We start from the raw sequence: 21,062 nt of genomic DNA on the forward strand, positions 1-21,062 counted from the left end.
GAGGAGAGCAGAGGAGAGGAGAGCAGAGCAGAGGAGAGCAGAGGAGAGGAGAGGAGAGGAGGAGAGCAGAGGAGAGGAGAGCAGAGGAGAGGAGAGGAGAAGACAGGAGAAGAGAGGAGAGCAGAGGAGAGGAGAGGAGAGGAGAGGAGGAGAGCAGAGGAGAGGAGAGGAGAGCAGAGGGGAGGGGAGGGGAGGAGAGGAGAGGAGAGGAGAGGGGAGAGCAGAGGAGGGGAGAAGAGAGGAGAGGAGAGCAGAGCAGAGGAGAGGAGAGCAGAGCAGAGGAGAGGAGGGGAGAAGAGAGGAGAGCAGAGGAGAGGGGAGGAGAGCCTAGGAACACTCAACAGGAATGAACATGTGTAAGTTCAGAGAGGTGGTGAGAGGCAAGGCCAGCTTGGGAAGAAGGGAACTGGGTTAGGCAGAAAGCCTGGGGACAACATAAAAGAAACCACAGTATTTCAGAGAATGAGGCAGCTGTGGGTTCAGTGCCTTCTGGGCCCTGAGCAGCAGGGGCCGCTTGATGCTGTTAGTGACTCATTCCCTTCAAATTAGCCTCTGTCCAGTTTCTTGGTTTTAATGGCTTGTTCACACGCACTGTCACTGTCTCGCTGGATATAGGAGAACAAAAAATTCTTCACCCCAATTTTGACAAAAGCTATGTGGGAAATGGTTAATGACATCTTCAGGAGTAGGGGACACTAAAAGGGTCCTACCAGGTAGGGCCCACAAGAGGGGAAGTGGCCTTCATGGAGGGAGGGGTTAAGAAAATATTTCAGGGCCAGGCGTTGGTGGCGCACGCCTTTAGTCCCAGCACTAGGGAGGCAGAGGCAGGTGGATCTCTGTGAGTTCAAGGCCAGCCTGGTCTACAAAGCTACACAGAGAAACCCTGTCTTAAAAAAGCAAAAACAAAGAAAAGAAGAAGAAAGAAAGAAAGAAAGAAAGAAAGAAAGAAAGAAAGAAAGAAAGAAAGAAAGAAAGAAAAGAAAACATTTCCGACTAAAGAGGGGAATGCTGGGTATGAAATGTTTAAGAGAGTATGGGACTTTGGAGGAGCTGTGTGAACCAAAACTAAGGATGCATAAAACAGCATTACATAAACCCAGAATTTTCTAAGTTCATTTAAATATATCATTTTTGAAATCATTTATTTTATGTGTACATGAGTGTTTACTTGCTTGTATAAATGTGCACCATGTTGGTGCTTGGTGCCCACAGAGGCCAGAAGAAAGTAGCAAATCCCCTGGAACTGGAGTTACAGATGGTTATGAGTCATCATGTGGGTGCTGGGAACAGAACCCAGGTCCTCTGCAAGGCGAGCGAGTGTTCTTAACTGCTGAGTCATCTCTTTGCACCCTATTTTTTTAAGGAGTTTGAAGTCAGACACGATGTTACGTGCCTTTAATCTCAGAACTCGGGAGGCAGAAGCAGGCAGATCTCTGTGAGTTCAAGGCTAGCCCGGTCTATATAGCTAGTTCCAGACTAGCCAGGGCTGCATAGTGGGAGCCTGTCTCAAAAGTTAGGGTGGGGCTTTGAATGGAGGTATCCTTCATCAGTGAACAATGCTGTTCCCAGAAGATAGTAATAATTAAGCTAAAATCTCAGTGCCACTCATGGGGTGCTTCCCTTAGATTTATTGATCAGGGAGGCCCCGGAAGCCCCCAGAACTCACAGGGTATTGCCATTGCTCTTGGTTTCCCATCATAAATAGGTGTTAAGAGCCTATTGCTGAGGACAACACACATTTTGGTTGCAGAACAAGAGAGAAATTAACTTAGGACAAACTAGGAAACTCTCCCTGCTGGCTAGTTCTCATAGTGCCAGAATGCATTCATTATACAGTCCACTGGGGGGAAAACATACATCAATAGTTTGTTCATCACAGACCATGTATGCTACAACTTACCAGGCAAGATGTGGCCCCTGGTGCAAAATGGCATGAGTGTTATGGGGTAACCAGCTGCTTTCTGATGGATTTGAGGCCAGCGCTACAGGAAGGCATTCATGCTTGACACTGTATAAACTGTCCAAAGACCCATAGTTGGGGACGTCATAGGCCATAGGGGACAACCTTCTGTGATCATTTTGCTAAGTGTCAAACTGCCATCTACTGTCAAACTGCCATCTAAATATTTGTTTGTACCTCTAGATCTGTGCTGTCAGAGAAGCTTCCTTTTTGCAATAGGCAGCAGTTAGTGCAGACACACACAACTGGTCAAAGCACCAAAAGTAAGTGACTATGACTACTTAGCCCTAAATGGGATGTCTATCAATGCCTATCCCCAAGACATAAGAACACTGAGGAAAAGAGAATGTAGGAATGAAATGTAAGAGCCTGAGAATGGGAAGAACTGCTGTGAATTGCTGTCTTCTAGACATGACAAGGCCATTGAACTCATGAACTTACAGCAGATGTAGTTACCTACACAAGACCTGCATAAGAGCAAGCCAATCAATCTGGGCGTATTGTGGGCGTGCGTGCGTGCGTGCGTGCGTGTGTGTGTGTGTGTGTGTGTGTGTGTGTGTGTGTCCTATCAAGTCTTAGAAAGTTCCCTAAAAGAAGGGACACCAATATCAGAGTAAAGGGCAGTGATTGTCAAGGAAGGTTTTCTCCTAATGGCAATTCTGTTCCCCAGTGGTGGGAGCCACCGTGGGAACCAAGTGACTGGGTCTGACTTTGGTAGTGCCAAGCATAAATGACTTCCTGAGTTGCAGCATGGATGAGCTGAATCCCACCCATGCTGTCTGTTTTGGTTGGTGAGCCAGCACTGTGTACATGGATGCTTCTAGTTGTTCTATTTCTCCTGCTTCTAGATCAGTCTTAGACGACCCTGTGTCTGTTGTTCCATACCGTCATGGCAGCCTCTTTGCTGTGAGCTTCTGTGTGTAGGGAAATCTCTCTAAGAAGCTGAGTGGGTGCTTGCGTCCCTACGTCTGGGCTGTCTGAGTCTCAGGGCCTTGTGTGTCTGTGTCTGGGATACCCAGCTCATCAGGTCAGGCAGCCAGGGGAATGAGGTGAGCAGGAGGTGCTGCAGCTAAAGGGCCCTGCTGCCCACATTAGCACCTAACGGTCATCAGACGCTGAGCGGGGCTGAAGGCAGCCAGTCGTCGCTGATACTGCATCAAGGCTCAAGGCCCATCAGAAGCCAAAAGTGAGTCCCCACTGGCGGAGGCATCGGTGAGGTGGCTGGGCCAGAGCCCCTAACCCTTCCTCACTGACTCATCTCCCAAGAAGGTCCAAAACCAGGACTCAGGACAGCAACAAGGATGGAGGCCTCAGACCAGGAGGGATCTCTTCAAGAGGGAACTTAGTATGGGCTTGGCATTGCAGGGGTCACAAGTGTAATTGGGAGATGAAGAGCAGTGACCCAACTTTGCTCTCAGGGGCGAGAGTTGGGGAGTGTGGCCTATGGCTAAAATTGATGGGTGTTACAAGAGTGGAAAGTGCAGGCAGCTTGAGGGGGGAGGGCTGTCCCTGCAGACAGCATGAGGGGGGAGGGCTGTCCCTGCAGACACCATGAGGGGGGAGGGCTAGAGCTATCTCTGAAGGAAGATTGGGAGCATTAAAGAAAAATGAGCACAGCTCAGGCCTGTGAGCCAGGGTAGAGTTGCCATGATCCCTCTTACCTACCGAGGCACCTTACATTTCTTAAGCCACCCTTCAGGGTGACTTCTTACCTCTCATCTGGATCAACATACCACCCCCTTCCTGTCTCCCCAATCAACATAAACCCAAACTAGCTGTCACGTGACCCCTTTGAAGCCCTCCCCTACTTCCTGATGGGAGCTGGGATGCCATGTCTGCCTGTCTCCCACCAGGTTCTTCCTCCTGTCCCAGAGCCCTGCACCTGTCACCCCATCCTTCTGGAGGACCAAGGTCAAGACCAGCATTACCATTCAGAAAACAACCTAGTCAACCACTCCATTATTCACATCGGGGGCACACCCGTCTTTAACACGGCAGGGTAAGGATCGTCTGTCTAGTCTATCTCCTTGGCCTGGGTGATGGACACAGGCATCATCAAAGATGGCATAGTAGGGTACAGAGCCCATGACCAGATACTGAGAAGGTCATTCCTCAGCAGCCCCCCTCCTGGTGCTGCACAGACAGAAGGAGCAGCAAGCAGGCAGGGCAGGAAGAAGTTCCCAGGATGACAGCAACCAACTATGTGTGTATGGATACCCTCAGGAAGCACCCAGCAGGCCAAAGTCAACGTGAGAGCAGGTATTTGAAGGCTGGACCCAGCTTTGATATTAACTCTGAGATCAACCAGCTGTGTGGGCATGGACAAGTCTTTACCTTCTCTGGATTTTGTTTTCCCAACATCCATCTGTCCCTTCATAGTCAAGTTCAATCTTTTCCTGCTGGGAGGCTGGCCTCTAGTGGCAGCTTCCTCTCAGCTTGCTACACACACACACACACACACACACACACACACACACACACACACACACCACTTCCAGATGAGCTCTGATGATGAAGGTGAGGTGCTGCCAGGAGAGCAGAAAGTAGAGAGAGAGCTTGGGTTTTGTCCCTGAGCCTGCACACCCATTGTCAGGCAGTGGTGGCCACACTTCCACAGGGCAGCGCCTTCTCCAGGCCTAGACTCCGCCTCTCGGGTTCGGTGTTCATCTTTCCCCTAATCCTTTCTACTGCTGGTCTAGGTGCCTCAACAGGCCCCTCTTTGCTCAGGAAGCCCTGCCTCATCACCCAGCCCACAGGGAAATGGCTTGAGAGGCATTTGTTTGTTCTCCTCTACAAAATGAGACTAGCTCCTTGAAGGCTTGTTGGGGTGATTAAGCAGGGCAATTTCTAAGACGTTATAAAGGACACTTTGGCAACACTGCTTCTCCCTGTAGGCTATGGTGTCACATGCCCCAAATCCCAGCACTCCAGAGGTGGCCACGGGAAGACCAGGAGTGCAAGAGTTCTTGACTACATAGTGATTTCCAGGTTACCCTGAACCACAATAAGATGCTGTCTCAAATGGGCAAATAAAATACACGTAAACTAAAATTTTAATTAAACGAAGAAAAGAAAAAGACATTTCTTCTCTCCATCTCTCCCACTGAGAGCTTTAAAGCAATCCTGCATTCTCTGACACGGGAGGGGCATGCTACTCCTGTCTCCTCCTCCCCTCTTCTACCCCAGTTCTTCCCAGCCACCCCCAACACTGCCCTCCCTCCCTTCATTCCAACCCTGCCCCTTCCCCACCAGTGCAGCAACAAAGTCACTCCAAGTCTCAGGTCCTCCCTGGTCTTCCTAAGCCTTCCAGACTGTCCCAGGCTGCCTACTTCTAGTCCCAAAGTTGCAGGACTTCTCTCTAGGGCCAGGAAAGGCTGTCATCCTGTTTCAGCCTTCAGTCAGGCCAAAGACCACACATCCTCACACTGGCCCAGCTGCCAAGGAGTCCAGGGGACCCCTGCCTCCCGACACATCTTCCCCTGGCCCCTCCACACACCTACCGCTGAAAGTTCCCTTCAGTTTGCAACAAAACTCTTTGCAGATAGAGCCCACTTGTGGCCTCCTGAAGTGCAACAGACCCTATCTCAGAGCCAGGGATCTGAGCTTTCTTCCCAAGAAAGCCCTGTCCGTTCTGGTTCTGCATCCTGCTCTGGGGCAGAGCTGATGTTCTGAACTCCCCATAGCCCAGCACTGTCTCCGCACCAAGAGCTCATGGAGAGATTGGGAGGAAGCCTGCAATGTCGGAACAGCAGACGCCTAGAATAAAGGCTTTGCTCAAAGATGAGACAATTGATGCTTTAAGAGGAGGCCCGCCCCCACACTCACCTATCCCTAGGCGCCTCTCGTGGAGTCCCCGTGTTCTGTGGGATGACAGACTTCACAAGCCCTCAGAAGGCATCTCGCAGCAGCAAGGCAGAAGCTTCCTTAGAAACTTCAAAGCCAGAGGCCCAAAGGGGTGGAGACACCCAGGTGGAAGCTGACCAAAGCACACCCTTGGATCTCCTCAGGGTGCCCCAACTGCCTAAGGGCCTGAGGGAGAGATCTTCCAGGCCAAACAGACCTTTCTCTCCACTCCAAGCCTCTTCTCTCACCATGATCCTATTGGGTGACTTTGGTTTTCACTGTTCGACTCTGGGCTTCAGTAGTTGTTTTTATACAAGAGGACCAGGCTGGGAGTGCCTAAAGCCCCTGAGTGTGGTGCCCATGTGGTCACCCTGGGGAGAGCAGAACCTACCCTCCCCAGCCACATGTAGCCTCTCAATCAATACCCAAAGATTCTGGCCACCAAACCTGAACATTAAGACAATGACACCATTCCTTAAGGTCCTCATGGATCCCAGAGTCTCCTGCGGGAAGCTCATTTCATGAACAGGATGACAATCACTGAAGCCCAAGTTCCCATATGTCTCATCTGTACCTGCAGGCAGGTAAGGCCAAGATGGAGGGTGATGAGGAGCCAGACCTTAATGAGGCCTTGCTGAGTCAGCAGTACAGGTCTGAGGACTCTCTCACGCATGTACTTGTAAACACAGATACCCACAGTTTCACTAGAACACATATTGGAAATACTCTATACATGCATGCACACACATACACACAAGCCATACTTGCACATACAACCACCTATCAAGATCCAGACATAAAAGTGAACACGCCGGCTAGAGAGATGGTTCAGTGGTTAAGAGTACCGGCTGCTCTTCCAGAGGTCCTGAGTTAAATTCCCAGCAACCACATGGTGGTTCACAACCATCTGTAATGAGATCTGTTGCCCTATTCTGGTCTGCAGGGATACATGCAGACAGAACACTGTATGCATAATAAATAACATCTTTTTTTAAATGTATAAAAAATGGACACACATGCTCACACATACAAATATATACACACTTTTACACAAACACAAATCCATACATTCTTCCCCTCTGACCAGTATACACATGCCTAAGTCTGGAAGATCACACTCAAATACACACACACACACACACACACACACACACACACCAACTGATATCATTCTGCATTTCACCATCAGACAAATTTGAAGCATATAATAAGTAAAAAAAACCTAAACCTAAGTGTGTAACCATCCTAAACCCATTTCCCAACTAGCCAGTCGCAGAACTGTGAGGAGAAATCTTGTCTCTGAGCTTCATTCCTCCAGCATGTCTGTCCCTGTTATTTGAGGTCCCAACTGTTCTCTGTCCTCACTCCCACTATACCTTTGTAATAGAGCTCAAAGGAATCGGGGAGCACTGGGTTACCCTCTCCCCACCATCTAGGCTCCTTAGTCACCTGTCTCTCTTCTCTCCTGGTCTTCCCAAAACCCAAGACTGGGGTGGGAATGGAGTATGTAGCGACCCCTGCTGGGTTTCTCTGACATGGCAGCACAGCTCTGTCGTGCATATCACTTCCTAGCCTGGGCAGAAACGAGGAAGAAGAGGAAGAGAAACAAAGTGTTGGGTGCTCTAAGAATGGCAGTGAGAAGCTCAGACAGCCTTTGGTCTTCCCACTTCAGTCTGTCCAGCCAAAACTTCAAGGTCCCGGCCTTCCCAGAGCCCAACACTAACCACGTCTGACCATCACTCAAAACCCTTGGAATGCAAGATGGGAGTTCTGGTGGATCACAGCCACACATCCAAACTCTCAGCTTGAGATCAGGTCTTTAAGCCTGGCTAACTCCCCCTCCCCTGGCTTTATGCCCCAAGCAGCTCCTGTCCCATGGTTCCTCTGCTGAGATGCCTCATCCCCAGCTGGAGTTGTCCACATCTTTCCTGTTCTGCAAGGCTAATGCTTTGCTACTTAGACCAGTAACTCATGAAAAGAGCAGGAACCTTGGGGGTCTGAGGACCCCGTGCTCTAACCCTGGCCCCACCCATCCCGGTGGGCAAGTCAGTCCCTTCTTAATCCTCTGCTCCCTCATCCAGAAAACAGCAGCCTCTTGGGTTTGTGGAGGGGATTAAAGAAGATCATAGCTGTGGAAACCAGGCTCAGGCAGCTGTAAACTTCCTGGTGCATGTGCAATGAGTTCTCATTATGACTTAATCCTTTGATCCCTGCTCTTACCTCCATACTCCAGCAAGCTGGAAGAAGCTACCCAGCCCCCAGCCCCTACTAGCGCCTGCCAACAGCCAGCGTCAGCAGCAGGGTGTAGATTTAGCTTGAAGGAAGCTGGACAAATTATAGTTACTGCAAACTCAGGCCAAACTACAATTCCCAGAATGATTCACAGGCTGCTGTGGGTGTGGCCATAGGTTTAACCCCTTCCCTGATGAGCTTTTTCTTCCATTGTAATCTCTGAAGGTTGGTCTCAGGCCAGGCAGGTGCAGCCTAGCAAGGTGGTCATACGTCCATCAGACACCTCCGTCTGCCCACAGAGCATCTGTGCCTCTCACCACACCCACCGCCTCCTGTCTCCCCCACACGCTGATGCTCTCTGGGCTCCTAGCCGAGGTCTAAAAGTGTAGGTGAGTGTGGGAGTTCTACAGTGGCAGCAGCTAGCCTCTATATGAACACTCGCTGTATTTCCAGTGCTACGTTCTGTGCTTCCAGATTCTTCACAACTATTCCGTGAAGACAGAAGGGTTCTTGCTACCGCACTACTAGTCTGAGGTGCAGAGTGAAGTCGAGCAACTTTCCCAGGACCACACGGATCTGGGAAAGACCTATATCTGTTTCCCACTTTTCCTTCCCTGCCTTCAGATCTTCTTCTGAACCTGGAGTCACCATAAGAGGAACATCCCAGAAGTCCCAAGGTTCACACACCTCAGCAACACTCGTGGGAAGTTCTCCCAGATATCAGACACAGGTACCTCTTGTTTCACCAAGTTCCAGCTGCCTCAAAAAGGGCAATGAGAGGGTGACTTCAGGGACTTTAAGAAGTGGGTCACATCACTAGGGAACTGGCCTTTCTCAGGGAGCAGGCAGCTAGCTGAACAATGGGAGATAAATGTGTGAAAAATCCCTGTTACTAAATACAGCAACATCCCAAGAGGACTGAGTTACTGACAGGGAGCTCCTGGTCCTACCTTGGAGGCCATAGTCTGTGGTCAGACAAGCCAGGGCACTTGGGGCAGGGATGAGGCCGTCATAGCTGCCCGAGCCTGGGGCACAGGGAACAGGAGGCCAGCATGGAAGCAGGTGATGTCTTGTTCTCAGAGCCTAAGCTGCCAGGCACAATGGGCTGATTTGCATATTGCTTTGCATTCATTTGCATACCACTTTCCAGAAGGGCTCATTCTTCAAACACTGCCTTGCCCTCATTTCTAGGGTCTCTGCTTACTTTACTGAACACCAATTCTCAACCAATATCGAGTCCTTTGCAGGCCCTGGACAGGTACACTAGGAGCACCCAAAAATACTGCACATTGATAAAAGCCTTACGTGTCAGAGACAACTTCATAGCTGGAAGTGCTGCCTATAGTCTAGCCTTGATTCCTTGCTTCTCTTTCAGTGCTTCCCTCCCAGAATGCACTTCACACTCAGGCCGCCCTGAATTCTGCTAGTTCTGGCATAAGGAAACCCATGCCAGCCCTGCCTCCTGGCCTCTGCACATGTGGGCTCTCTCCTCACACTTCTCCTGCAATTTGGCCCGTGACTCTTCCTTCTAAGGCTGCTCCAATGGACCTGGCGCAGGTAGAGAAGGTGGCTCCTTCCTCTGTCATGGTCATTGGCTCTGTCCATCTCCTTTAGGAAAGCAGTGTTCAGCTGGCCAGACTGCCAAATGAATGAATGGATGACCCTCCATCTCTCTGTCTCCCTCTCCCTGGCTGATTCTGGTCATCTGTGGGAGGACCAAGGGCAGATAAAGACTTGCCTCCAGTCCCTTCTCATTCTGGGATACTTCCTCCTCCATCAGCCCACTCACTCAGCCAGGAGATTCTATAGCCCTTCTCTAGCGGTGGGAAGTTCTTCTTCTAGTCTACCCTCCCTCCCTTTCAGGCCATGCTTGTTTCTTTATCAGCTCACTATGTATTGTCACTAGAAGCTGCTAATTTCCCTCCCTCCACCTGGGGTGCTGCCCTTCCTAGACCATCTATGCCCCTGCGTGCACCGGCTTAACATAAGGACAATAACTCAGCATGGAGAATGACATAAAGACAAGCCAAGTACCCAGAGAAAACTGCCCTGGGTTGCTCCCAGTGAATGGGCTACCCAGGCAGAAAAATGAGTGTCATAGGGGTGTCAAGTTGGAAGCCAGACAGAGTGACCAGCACACCTCAGAGAACGGAAGCAACTGCTGCTGCAGGATGGCTGTGACACCCAGATTTGGAGAAGACACCTTGAAGAGTAGGTGAAGCAGCTTCTGCCAATTAGAAACCCCTTGGTTGGGTGGGAAAAGGACTCACACACAGGAGCTATCACAAGGCTGCATTTGAGCCACACTCCCAACCACGGCCCTTCAGGAATCAAAACTGCAGGCAATCTGTGAGGGCTCCCTAGCAGAGGCAATCTATCTGAAAACACTTCCCTAGCTCTGCTGCCTGGGGAAAGACCCAGGCTTGGGGGAGGTGGACATTGAAGACCCTACAAAAGCTGGCCCCTTTGGCCCTGTTTGCCTATTTTCCATGTCCTTTCTGGCTCCCTCTAGTCTTGGCTACACTGAGCCTTCCATACCCTGCAAACTTCACACTGTTTCTGATGCTTCTTGCCTAGGCGCATCCTTCAGGGCCCAGCCAAACATGTCTTCCTTAGAATCTTCCCCACACAGTTCTGTGACAATGTGTGGTGTCAGTTTCCACTCCTGTCTCTCTCATACTGAGCATGCCGTGAGTGAGGACTGGGTCAGTGTCTCTAATGACCGGGTCATATGCACCAAGCAGGCTCTAGGGCATCTGTTGATGAGCAAATGAAGGAAGGAACGAAGGAATGCGTGAAGGCGCCAGGCTGAGGGGTCATATTTTACAGGTCCAAGCAGCAGAAGACAGGGAAACGCAGGGCTGGCAGCAGTATATCTGAGACTGAGACTCCAGTCCATTAAGACTGAGCGGGATACTGATGGGAGTTCTCCCCGGCCCCCCATCACCATTTGGCTAGATCCCAGATAAGCCATCAGTGGTCTCTGGGGACAAGAGTTGGAGTGGGAAGCAGGAAGAGTAGCAGGAGCTGCTTGGTGGGCAGGGGGAGCTGGGGTTGGGGCTGCAGGGAGCATAGAAGCAGTTAATTCCCAGATGAGCTGACCCATAGCAGCCAGGAGCTTCCAGGTCAGCCCAGAGGAGAATGCTGCCAGGCTGCTGAGGCCCAGGCTGAAGAAGAGGTCCAGCTCTAGCCTGGCAGCTAGGGGAGGCTAGCAAGAGGCAACTCTGATTTATGCCACCATGCACCTTAGCTAGAATCTCTCTCTCTCTCTCTCTCTCTCTCTCTCTCTCTCTCTCTCTCTCTCTCTCTCTCTCTCTCTCTCTCTCTCTCTCTCTCTCCCTGAAGATCTGAAGAGCTGCTGCAGAAAGTTCTGTTCTCATCTGCCCCTTGGCTGGCTCCTTGGTTGGCTCGGCTGACTTGGTCCTAGACCTCATGGCTCCTTGAACTGGCCTGGCCCCTGCTCTCCTTTTCTGAACCCAGCTCCATGAACAAGCTTAACTTCGACAGTGCCATTGAAGCAGGTTTCTAACCCAAATATAATCGTATGCTTCCTCTGCCCAAATATTCATACCCCTCCCCCACATAAAACTTCCCAAGGCTCTCCTGGGGCTGGGCAAAGCCCAAGGGATCAAAGTTCTGCAAACTGTGACTTCTACCTACCGGGCAGCCGTTTCCCACCACACATCTACAAAGCCTCTCCCTGTTCTTCCGCCAGTCCCACCTCACAGCCTCTGCTCTGCCATTGCCAGGATGCACCACCTGTTAGCTTATGCTGCTCTTTATTGCTTCGTTATTCTCAAGCCACTCTGTGTCTGTGACGCTTAGGAGGCCCCAGAGGGCAGGGCCATTACTGCCTATTTCTTTTCTGCATCTCTCCACAGGGTATAGAATGAAGTGTCCTGGGCTCACAGAGGTGGCCACACATTCAGCCACCTCCTCTCTCCCTGGGTAGGCCAAAGTGTCCCAACTGTGTATTCAGCCATCAAAGAAAAGAAACCCACACACATAAATGGGCATAAATAGGGACACACACACATACACCAGTCACACAAGGACCAAGATGCACACATATGCAGACACACCAACCCCACGATCACACACCCACACTGGAACACTTAGGCAAACACACAGATCCACCCACACATACATAAAAAAACCAGTTACTCAAGCATAATAACACACAGATGTGAATACACATTCAAGCAAGCAAACAACATGCTTACTGAGTCATTCTGGCAGAGCATACAGACCGTCATGCAGGGCAATATGCAAACAATTTGACATGCATACCTCCTTATATACACACAGACCTGTATTCACATTCACTCAAACACAGACAATACCCTCCCACAGCCACACACCGATGTTCACAAACCCATGCATGCAGGGACCCCAGAAACCCCAAGACCTATCTACACCCAGGACGTCCCTTACACTCCACAGGTGCACACGCGGGCACACACACACACACACACACACACACACACACACACACTGTCACCTGCCTGCCACCTTGGAACTTCTCACAGTAGCTCCTTCATCTACACATGCAGCTCCCACATGTGGTCAAGCACAAATGGCGCTCCATGGCTCTCTCTACCCTATCCTGGGACAGATGATTTGAGGTGAAGTTGCATCAAGTAATGTCCTGAACCCTTAATTCCCAGTTCCATGGAGCATATTTCCCTGATCCTCTCTTGTTCTGGGAGCACTCTGGTTTATACATATCCTTATTCTCTCTCACACACACCCCACACCCCTACACAAACACTCCCGGCAGAGATTGTCCCTCTCCAGGGTGCTGAACCATCCCATCCCATCCACCAGAGCTCCTGGAAACTCCTTGGTCAAACTCCTGCACCCCGCCCGAGCATACTTCAGGCACCTCACCACCCATCCCCCAGCCAGAAGCCCATCTTTAGGACCCCAGCTTCATCATCTCCTGGGTGGATGCCAGGCATTCCTCCCTTGCACAGAGACCCCTAACTAGGTTGCAGTCCTGCAGCCAGGTCCCCAGCAGGATCAATCCTCCCACGTGGCTGAGCTCCATGCCAACCCCAGTTCCTAGAGGGACTACCCTGGCCCCATCTGCAGTGCCTCTCACTCCTACTCATCCAGACCCCAGACCCCCTTCCTAGTACTCACGGCTCAGCCGGTCGCGCTGCCGGGTACTGCTGGCTCCTGCAGAGGATGGAGTGGCCGCATGCCTGCCCCATCACTCCTCATCATCTGCCTCACCAGCCAGACTAAGGTGGCACCTCGCCCTGCCCCCGCCCTGTCCGGAGTTCTTGCTGGGGCACTCCCAGCAGGGGCAGGAAGCAAGCGCAATGGCTGGTTCTTGGCTCTGCCTGGACTTAACACCCGATCCAGCTCTACTGCCTGGGCTGCTCCTGCTCTGCCTGCCTCTCAGGCTGCTACTGCCTCTGCTGCTAGGCTGGCTCTGGGAGGAGGCTAGAGCAGGTCTGATAATGCAGAAGGGGGAGGGAGCATGGAGGAGGAACAGAGAGAGGCCCAGACAGAGAGGGAGAGAAGGAGGGAGGAGGGAAAAGAGACAGAGAGATACACAGACACAGAGAGGCATACGAAGAGAGCAGGAGCTGCACCTCAGAGAGACTGAGACAGAAATACAGAGACCAGAAAGGCACGCAGAAACACACAGAAAAAGAAACAAAGCTGTGAGAGCAGGAATAATGCTGGGCACTCCAGGGACAGGAGGACGTAACCCAGACTCTCTGAGGCCCTATCACAGAGCCCCTCAGGGTGGGAACACGCCATTGTCCTCTGAATCTGGGACAGCAAAGCCTCATGCAGAACTAGCTGACATCCCTTCCGGGCACTCTCGCTGCCTTTGTGTCATGTCCTAGGGCGCATCCCAGTGTGAGCTGTCACACGGCAGCCTTGCCACAGAGCCCACCTTTGATGACCGTTTACCTGGGCCACTGTGGGAGCTGATGCTGGAACTTCTAGGAGTTGTGGGCACCCAGGCTATGGCCTGCCCCTCCCCCATCTTCAGTGGCCACAGGCTACAAACATCAGGGAAGCCTACTGCATCTCTATCCTGTTCCCAGAAGGACTCCTCAGGATAAAGCTTTAGCCCAATAGAGTGGGAGCACTTAGCAAAGAGACAGGTAAGCAGTTGTCCTAGCAGAGCCTCGATTATGTGTGGGAGAGAAAGTTCCACACCACGAAGAGGGTGTGGGGTGGGTGGGAGGCAGTTGGGGTAAGGAAATAGAGTTCTGATTCCCCCACTGGTTTACTCATCCACTTACAAACACCCGCCCTTGGTCAGCCCCACCAGCTATGACTCCAACTGTTTCTTGCCCTTGTGCCCACCCTGACCCAAACAGGAGGTTGGCAACATTTCTAGAGGAGGTTCTGTGTTGTGTCTTTAAAGGCAGAAGGGGGGATCTAATTCAAGGAGGTGCTACAGTGAGTCTCACCAGTGACCTCATCTCTGGAGTTATGAGGGAGTGCCACCCCCCACATACTAGGCTCCAGGCAGAGAAGCCCCTGAGACTTAATGGAAGCCTGACCCAAGCTGAAGGGCATAGTTGAACAGGAACAAGCCAGCCTGGGCAGACAGCCTATCCAGGCAGAGTATTACAGACACAACGGGCCTGCAGCCTCAGACATGTCAGAGAAGATTTGAAGGAGCTTTCGCTTCCCCTTTGGAGCCCCAAGACCTTCAAGTCACTGACATCTCTGGGGAAAGCGCTTCTCGCTCGAAGGAACAAGGGCCAGGTTGGCTTGAAGCCAGGTGAGCCAGCTCAGAACTGATGTCTTTCTACTTAGCCTGACACTTCTGGGACCTCGCCGCTGCAGACCTGTGAGATGGGAAGATGTTCCCCCAGGCCCTGGACCATGGCTGGTCTCTCATAGATCTCCCTTGGATGCAGAACCTGCTCACAGCCCTGAGGAGCTGTCGGTGGAGCTAGCGGGAGAGTTCAAATGAGGGTGTCTCCTAGTGTGGGTGCTCGAAGCCTCACCTGGCCCCATTTCTGCATTCCCACCTGGAAACAGTGGCATGGCTGCCTGCTCAGAAATCCCCTGGGAACACAAGCCGGGGCTCTCCTCCTCATCCAAATGCCAGCCCACACCTTATAGTTCCCCAGAAGCAGGACCTGCAGGAACCACTGTTCTGGTCGAGGTCCAGAACAGTGAAGAGCTAAAGTGGGCTCCAGGCTCAGATGAGATTGAATTCCCGCCCTCATGGAAGACAAGGTCGCAGATTCCAAACATAAATAGTTTTAAAGTTTGGGGGAACATCTCTCAATTCCCCTATAAACAGTTGCCTATCCCATGGAGGAAAAAGTTGAGGGGATGGAGTCCAAGAGGCTATTATAGTCCCACATACTGGGTCAGGGGCTCCTGCAGGGCAGTATCTGGATGGGGGAGGTGCAGAAAGGAGTGGGGGGTTGACACAGTCCAAGACTCTCTTTCTCCTGTCGTCTGTTCATCTCCACCCTCCACCTTCATCGCTTAGATCTTCTGCCTAGCTTCAGACCCCGCCCACACAAGACCCCGCCCACCGCCGCTCTCCAGAGTGCTGAGCCAAGGCTGAGGCGTTCTAAGGCCTTGGCCCTCTACACCAAGGTCAGCAGAGATCGTCTATAAGTTTTTGTTTTGTTTTGTTTTCGTTTTTTGTTTTTCTAATTGGGTCGAAGTAGAAGCAAGTGGGAGGGGATTGAGGCTGACTGCCGAAAGTGATAGGAGGGTGTCCTTCTGGGATCGGCCCCCACACTGCCATTCCTTGACTCCAGAGAACTGCAGGATGCCGGGTTCCAGCAGTCTTCTCATTGCCCAAGACTTCTCAGCGCCAGCCCGGGCCTCCTCCTGCGCCGCTGTCCCATCCCACCTTCCAGACGGCCCCTCTTCTGTCTCCCTCCCAGGCGCATCCTATCTTTGCCTCCACAATGTGGGTGCTTCTAACAGAATTTCTCATTCTCTCTGCCCCACTGGGCAGAGATCCTTCCCCCAAGACACAACAACAACTCACCCAGCCTCTTCTGGAGCACCAAAGGCCATTTAGCATCTCCTCTGGGAACATTCCATTAGCCTGAAACTCGAATAGTGAGCAACCAACTTGACTGCTGCCTGTGTGTGAAGTAGCAGCAAAACTTCCAGTCCCTAGACTGAACTTCACACCTTGGCCTCTCTCCTCCCCTCTGCTCCCTGTACTCCCCCATCCCCAGGAGCCTGGGGATCCTCACATCATGCACTCATTTGCACGTTCCTGATTCCCCACATTTCTCCTGGCCAACTCCCCGTCCTCCCCAATCCAAACCTGTATTCCACATCAATGCTGTATCTATCGCAGCTCCTGACGTGGTCACCTTGTGCCCCCTCAAACCCTCCTGTGACCTCCCTCCAGCCCCCCATTCCTCCACCCCTGGCTGAGAGTCAAAGGCAGGCTCCTCAACCTGGCCCTGACGGACCTCTCTCCATCTTCTTCTGCTCAGGCAGGAGCTGGGCGGTGGTGGCACACACACCTTTAATCCCAGCACTGCAGAGGCAGAGGCAGGTGGATCTTTGAGTTCGAGACCAGCCTGGTCTACAAGAGCTAGTTCCAGGACAGGCTTCAAAGCCACAGAGAAACCCTGTATCGAAAACCCAAAAGAAAAAAAAAAAAAAGAGAACATTCTGCTCAGGCAGGAAAGGTGTGGGTCCCTATTTCCTCCATTTCCTTCCTCTTCCTTTTCTTTGTACAGCCGGTTTATCCTCCAGGGTCCTGACTTCCCCTCTTTTTAATTTATCTTTTTATGCTCATCCCAAATCCTGGCCCACCCTTCCTGGGCCAGCTCAACACAGACCCCACCCGGCCCTCATGGGACTCCCTCTGGGTAGCTAATCTGCCTTTGACTGCATTCCCCACCTCCTCTTTCTGCCTATTCGGGTTCCTATTTCATCTGCTGAACCCTGCAGAATTCCTCAAGGCCTTAAGTCCCAGTCCAACCTTTAGGGAAGAATGCTGATGGAGAAGTCCAGAGATGATAGATAGGGAAGAGGCAGTGCCCATCAGAGTCAAACTCAGTCCAGGGTCATGTGGCAGTGAGTACAGGCTCAGGAGCTGGGGAGGTGCTGTCCCCCACTTGCTGGGGTAGGCAGATGCTGCAGTGTAAATGCTCTCCACTGGGCCGGCGAGTAATTGGCAGGCCATGGACTCCACGGGGGACTTAGACATCCTGGATGGGGTCAGGGGTATGGAGTGGGGGTCCACCCTGGGTCTTGGTAACAGGCACCCATGATGACAGGTCATGATGACAGGTTAGAGATGATTGGCACCTCAGAGAGTCACCTCACAGTGCATTTCCCCCTGTGGACATCAAGAAAGGCCTGGAATGTGCTCTTAGTGCTAGGTATAGGTGGCGCTAGGCAAAGGCCTCATAACACCTTGCTTTGACAAGGGCATAAAAGGCCACCACAGCCTCCAGAAACAGCTTAAGGATGGAACAGCTTCAACATCTCAGGAAGGTGGCTTTGGCGGTCTAGCACTCACAGTTGAGGAGTCATGGGTTGGCTCCAGAGCAGTCAGGTTCCCAAGGGAGTGGGGGGGGGCTGGCGGCCTTAGGTGGGGGTAGTAATCTGTAGTTACTATTGGGATGAGATAGCGGGACAGGTATCAAATCAGGAGGGAGCCAAAGGGTACTGGGTCCCTCAACCTAGAATCCGATGGCCCTGCTTCCTACCCAGCCCTGTGGGAGGTGCTAAGTAGATGTGGTACAGAGGAAGGGCGTGGCTGAACCAAGAAGGCAGGCGAGGGAGGCCAGCCGGGAGTGCAGCTGGACAGACCCTCGGGTGTCTGTATATAAGACTGCTATCATGTCAGGGAGCTTAAGAGGTCAGGGCCAGTAGGTCCAACCCCTCATTATACAGATGGGCAAACAGGCCAAGGACTTATCCAGGTTCTAAGGATGGAAAGGACAGAGTTGGACCATGGATCAGAGACTCCTGGCCATTGTGCCCCAAATTACTTTCCTGTCTGCATAAGTGGCTGCCTCTTCTCCAGTAGGGACAGAGGATCAGCAAAGAAGGCTGTGGATAAAGCCTAAGCCCTGAGGAGGGAGCACACACACACACACACACACACACACACACTCACACACACACACACACTCACACACACACACACACTCACACACACACACACACACTCACACACACACACACACACACACACACACACACACACACACCGCCCAGTGTGGTGTTTTACCAGGATGGGTCAGAGCAGGGCCTGTGACTTCCTGTTCTAAGTTTTGCTCTTCCCAACCGTCCAGTCCAGCACACCAGGACCTTCCTTGCCTGGAGTGAGTGCCTGAGCCTCCTCCTCTACCTTTCCTGTGCAACCCCCCACACCTGAGAAGGGAGCGGGTGTGACTCAGTGGGATTAAGGCAGCTGTTATATTTGAATGATTACATAAGCCAGGAGGAAAAGCAGCTGCAACATGACTGCACAGAGGTCAGAAGACAAGCCAAGGCTGGGTTGGAAGGCAGCAGTCTCCTCCTGGACTCTGGGTGGCAGAGACAACTCTTACAGGGACAAAAACCAGTCTCTGCATTGTGGGGCTGCAAAGCCTCCCTAACTCTAACCACTTGAGGAAGGCTCTGTGCCACCCCACCCCTGGAAAGCTAGCTCTCAGTTTCTAGACACCCCAAAGGGCAAATCCTGATGAGACTACAGAACGTGCCAGGGAACCTTCTCCAACGAGGGAGACACAAGTGAGAACAGTCGGCTCTGTTAAGAGAAGAGTAGCTGCTAGGGTGGGTACCCTCCCAAGCCTGACCTGTCCTTTCTGGGCCACTTACTGGCCACCCTGGGTCTCGTAGGGGTGAAGTGAGAGTATGCAGATGGCCTGAGGACAGCAGGTGTCAGCTGTACTCTTATCACTGCCAAGGCTAAGGGATGACTGGAGATTTCACAGGTAGCCCAAACCCACGTTAAACTGAACTCTCTGCCCTGCGTAGAGTCAAGAGGGAAGGCAGGACTTGCTGTGTTGGCGCTGGCAGTGTCTTCCCTGCAGTGTCTGGGGAGGACTAGGGCCTTGAGCCCCGCAGCCTGTAGTGAGTCAAGGAGGGGTAGGCAGGGTGATGCGGTGACCAGCACTGGGCACCAGCACAAGGCCCACCACCTTCAGACCCGTGGTGGCTCCTTCTGTGCCCCCCAGCCCAGGAGGAGGAAGCTGTGCCCACCCAGGTTGTGTTGCCATGACGCTGGTCTCCATGGTGCCAAGCACACAGCCCTCCCCTCATCAAGGGGACTGAAGGTGACAGGAGCTGAGGAGACGCAGGTCCCCGGCACCCCTCCTAGCCTATCTCTCTGCCCGGGATCAGTCCTTGGGGTCCCCCAACTTGAACCTCAGGAGACAAAGCAGGGAAGAATGACAGTTTCCACTTCAGAGTCAAAAGAGTGACAAAGAGGGGACTTACACAGAGAAGACAGGATTGCAGGGAGGTGGGTGACGAAGGGGAAAGGGAGGGCAAGATGGGAAGAGGGGGCGCACACTCCAGTCACTAGGCAGAGTGCCTCCCAGCTGACAAGGGGTGGGAGGCACAGTCCGGCCCAGCTCTTTGGTCTGTGGGCGGTGGTGGGCGGACAGAACAGAGGGGGAGGTGGGGGAGGACGAGAGGGGGAGGAGCAGCAGCAGGAGGGAGAGCAATTTTCCTCGAGAGCTCTTTGTGTGTGGGTGTTCCCCCACGTGCTGTGTGTGTGCGTGTGCGCGCGTGCGAGCATGTATGCACGCACACACATGCACGCACACACATTGCACTTGCAGTTGTGGCGGTGCAAGCTGGGGTGTGCAGGCACGAGTGTGCAGAGCATGAGTGTGTGCATGTGGCCTGTGTGCGCCTGTGTCACTGTGTCTCCAGGGTGATAAATACAGCAGTAGGAGCTGTAACCAGGGCAGAGAAAGTGCGGAAATTTCCACAGGCTGAAAGTAGCATGGAAGAGGGGACGTGCCAGGGCTGTTCACAGGGCCAGCCCCTGGTTGTCGAGCTGGGTACAAATCCTCCCCATATTTTCACAGAACATAACATGGACATTGGGAAGGAAGAATAATCCAAAGGCACTTCATGAGGGGCAGGGAGATTCTGAGCAGCTGTGTGTGTGTGTGTGTGTGTGTGAGAGAGAGAGAGAGAGAGAGAGAGAGAGAGAGAGAGAGAGAGAGAGAGAGAGAGAGAGAGAGAGAGAGAGAGAGAGAGAGAGAGTCACACAATCCCAGAGCAGGGTCTGGGTCATTCAGGTCACTAAGTAACTAAGTGGCAGAAATGATGCTGTTTTCTGGTAGGGACAAGATCCTAAGGGGCCCATTAGACAGGGGTGTGGCCATGTCTCCTGGGTGGGCAGCAGAGCTAAGACCTCACAGCCAGGGTGTGGAGGAGGGGGGCTGGGGTGTCTGGTGTGAGGCCCTGGGGTGAGTGTGCCTGGGTGCTAGCCCCCAGCCAAAACAGGCCCTTGCTGCCGGCCACATGCACTTGCCTGGGCTCAAGGCCATTCCCTCCCTTTGCCTCCCAGCACCCCTTCCCCTCTTTCTTCTGGACTTGTACTCGTCATGAACCCTTTCTGATCGGCATCCCCTCCCCCCAGGGGTTCCCTCCTCCCCCACACCACTTACTCATCTGCCCCACATGCTCAGCAAAGCTCTGCACACAGCAGGTGTTCAACAAGTGCTTGGTGAATGAGAAGTGAACACAGTGAGTATTCAGTAAGTGCTGGCCGAACCTCTCAAGCTCTCCTCCTAGATGGCATGAAGACGTCTCTACGGACATTATCTGGGAGAATACCAAGGGGCACGGCTGGCACTTCACACTCATCCGCTCATTCAATCCTCCCAGGAACCTGCCAGGAGGTAGCTCCAGAGGACACAGAGAGAACCCAGAAGATCAGAGACCCAGTCAACTGCCAGAGCCACACACTCTAAAGAGGATGTCTGCCTACACACCCGTGCTTTCCAAGACAGCTGTGGGCAGGCAGCAGCAAGAGCAGGGCTCCAGAAGAAGTTCCGCATCTCCTCCACCCCAGGGCTCA

The 21,062-nt window shown here is 52.5% G+C and overlaps 1 protein-coding gene across 2 annotated transcripts in view; it reads right to left on the reverse strand.

Annotated features, from left to right (window-relative positions):
* The window catches only part of Pde2a (phosphodiesterase 2A), a 91,831-nt gene extending 78,334 nt beyond the window's left edge, over positions 1-13,497 (reverse strand). For both annotated transcript variants that reach the window (XM_005074021.4, XM_005074022.4), the window contains exon 1: positions 13,181-13,497. In XM_005074021.4, coding sequence (XP_005074078.1) covers positions 13,181-13,251 — 71 coding nt within the window. In that variant the 5' untranslated portion in view covers positions 13,252-13,497. The remainder of the gene's footprint in view (positions 1-13,180) is intronic.
* Positions 13,498-21,062: the final 7,565 nt, after the last annotated feature.

This window comes from Mesocricetus auratus, unplaced genomic scaffold, assembly GCF_017639785.1.
Source record: "Mesocricetus auratus isolate SY011 unplaced genomic scaffold, BCM_Maur_2.0 Super-Scaffold_4256, whole genome shotgun sequence".
NCBI lineage: Eukaryota > Metazoa > Chordata > Mammalia > Rodentia > Cricetidae > Mesocricetus > Mesocricetus auratus.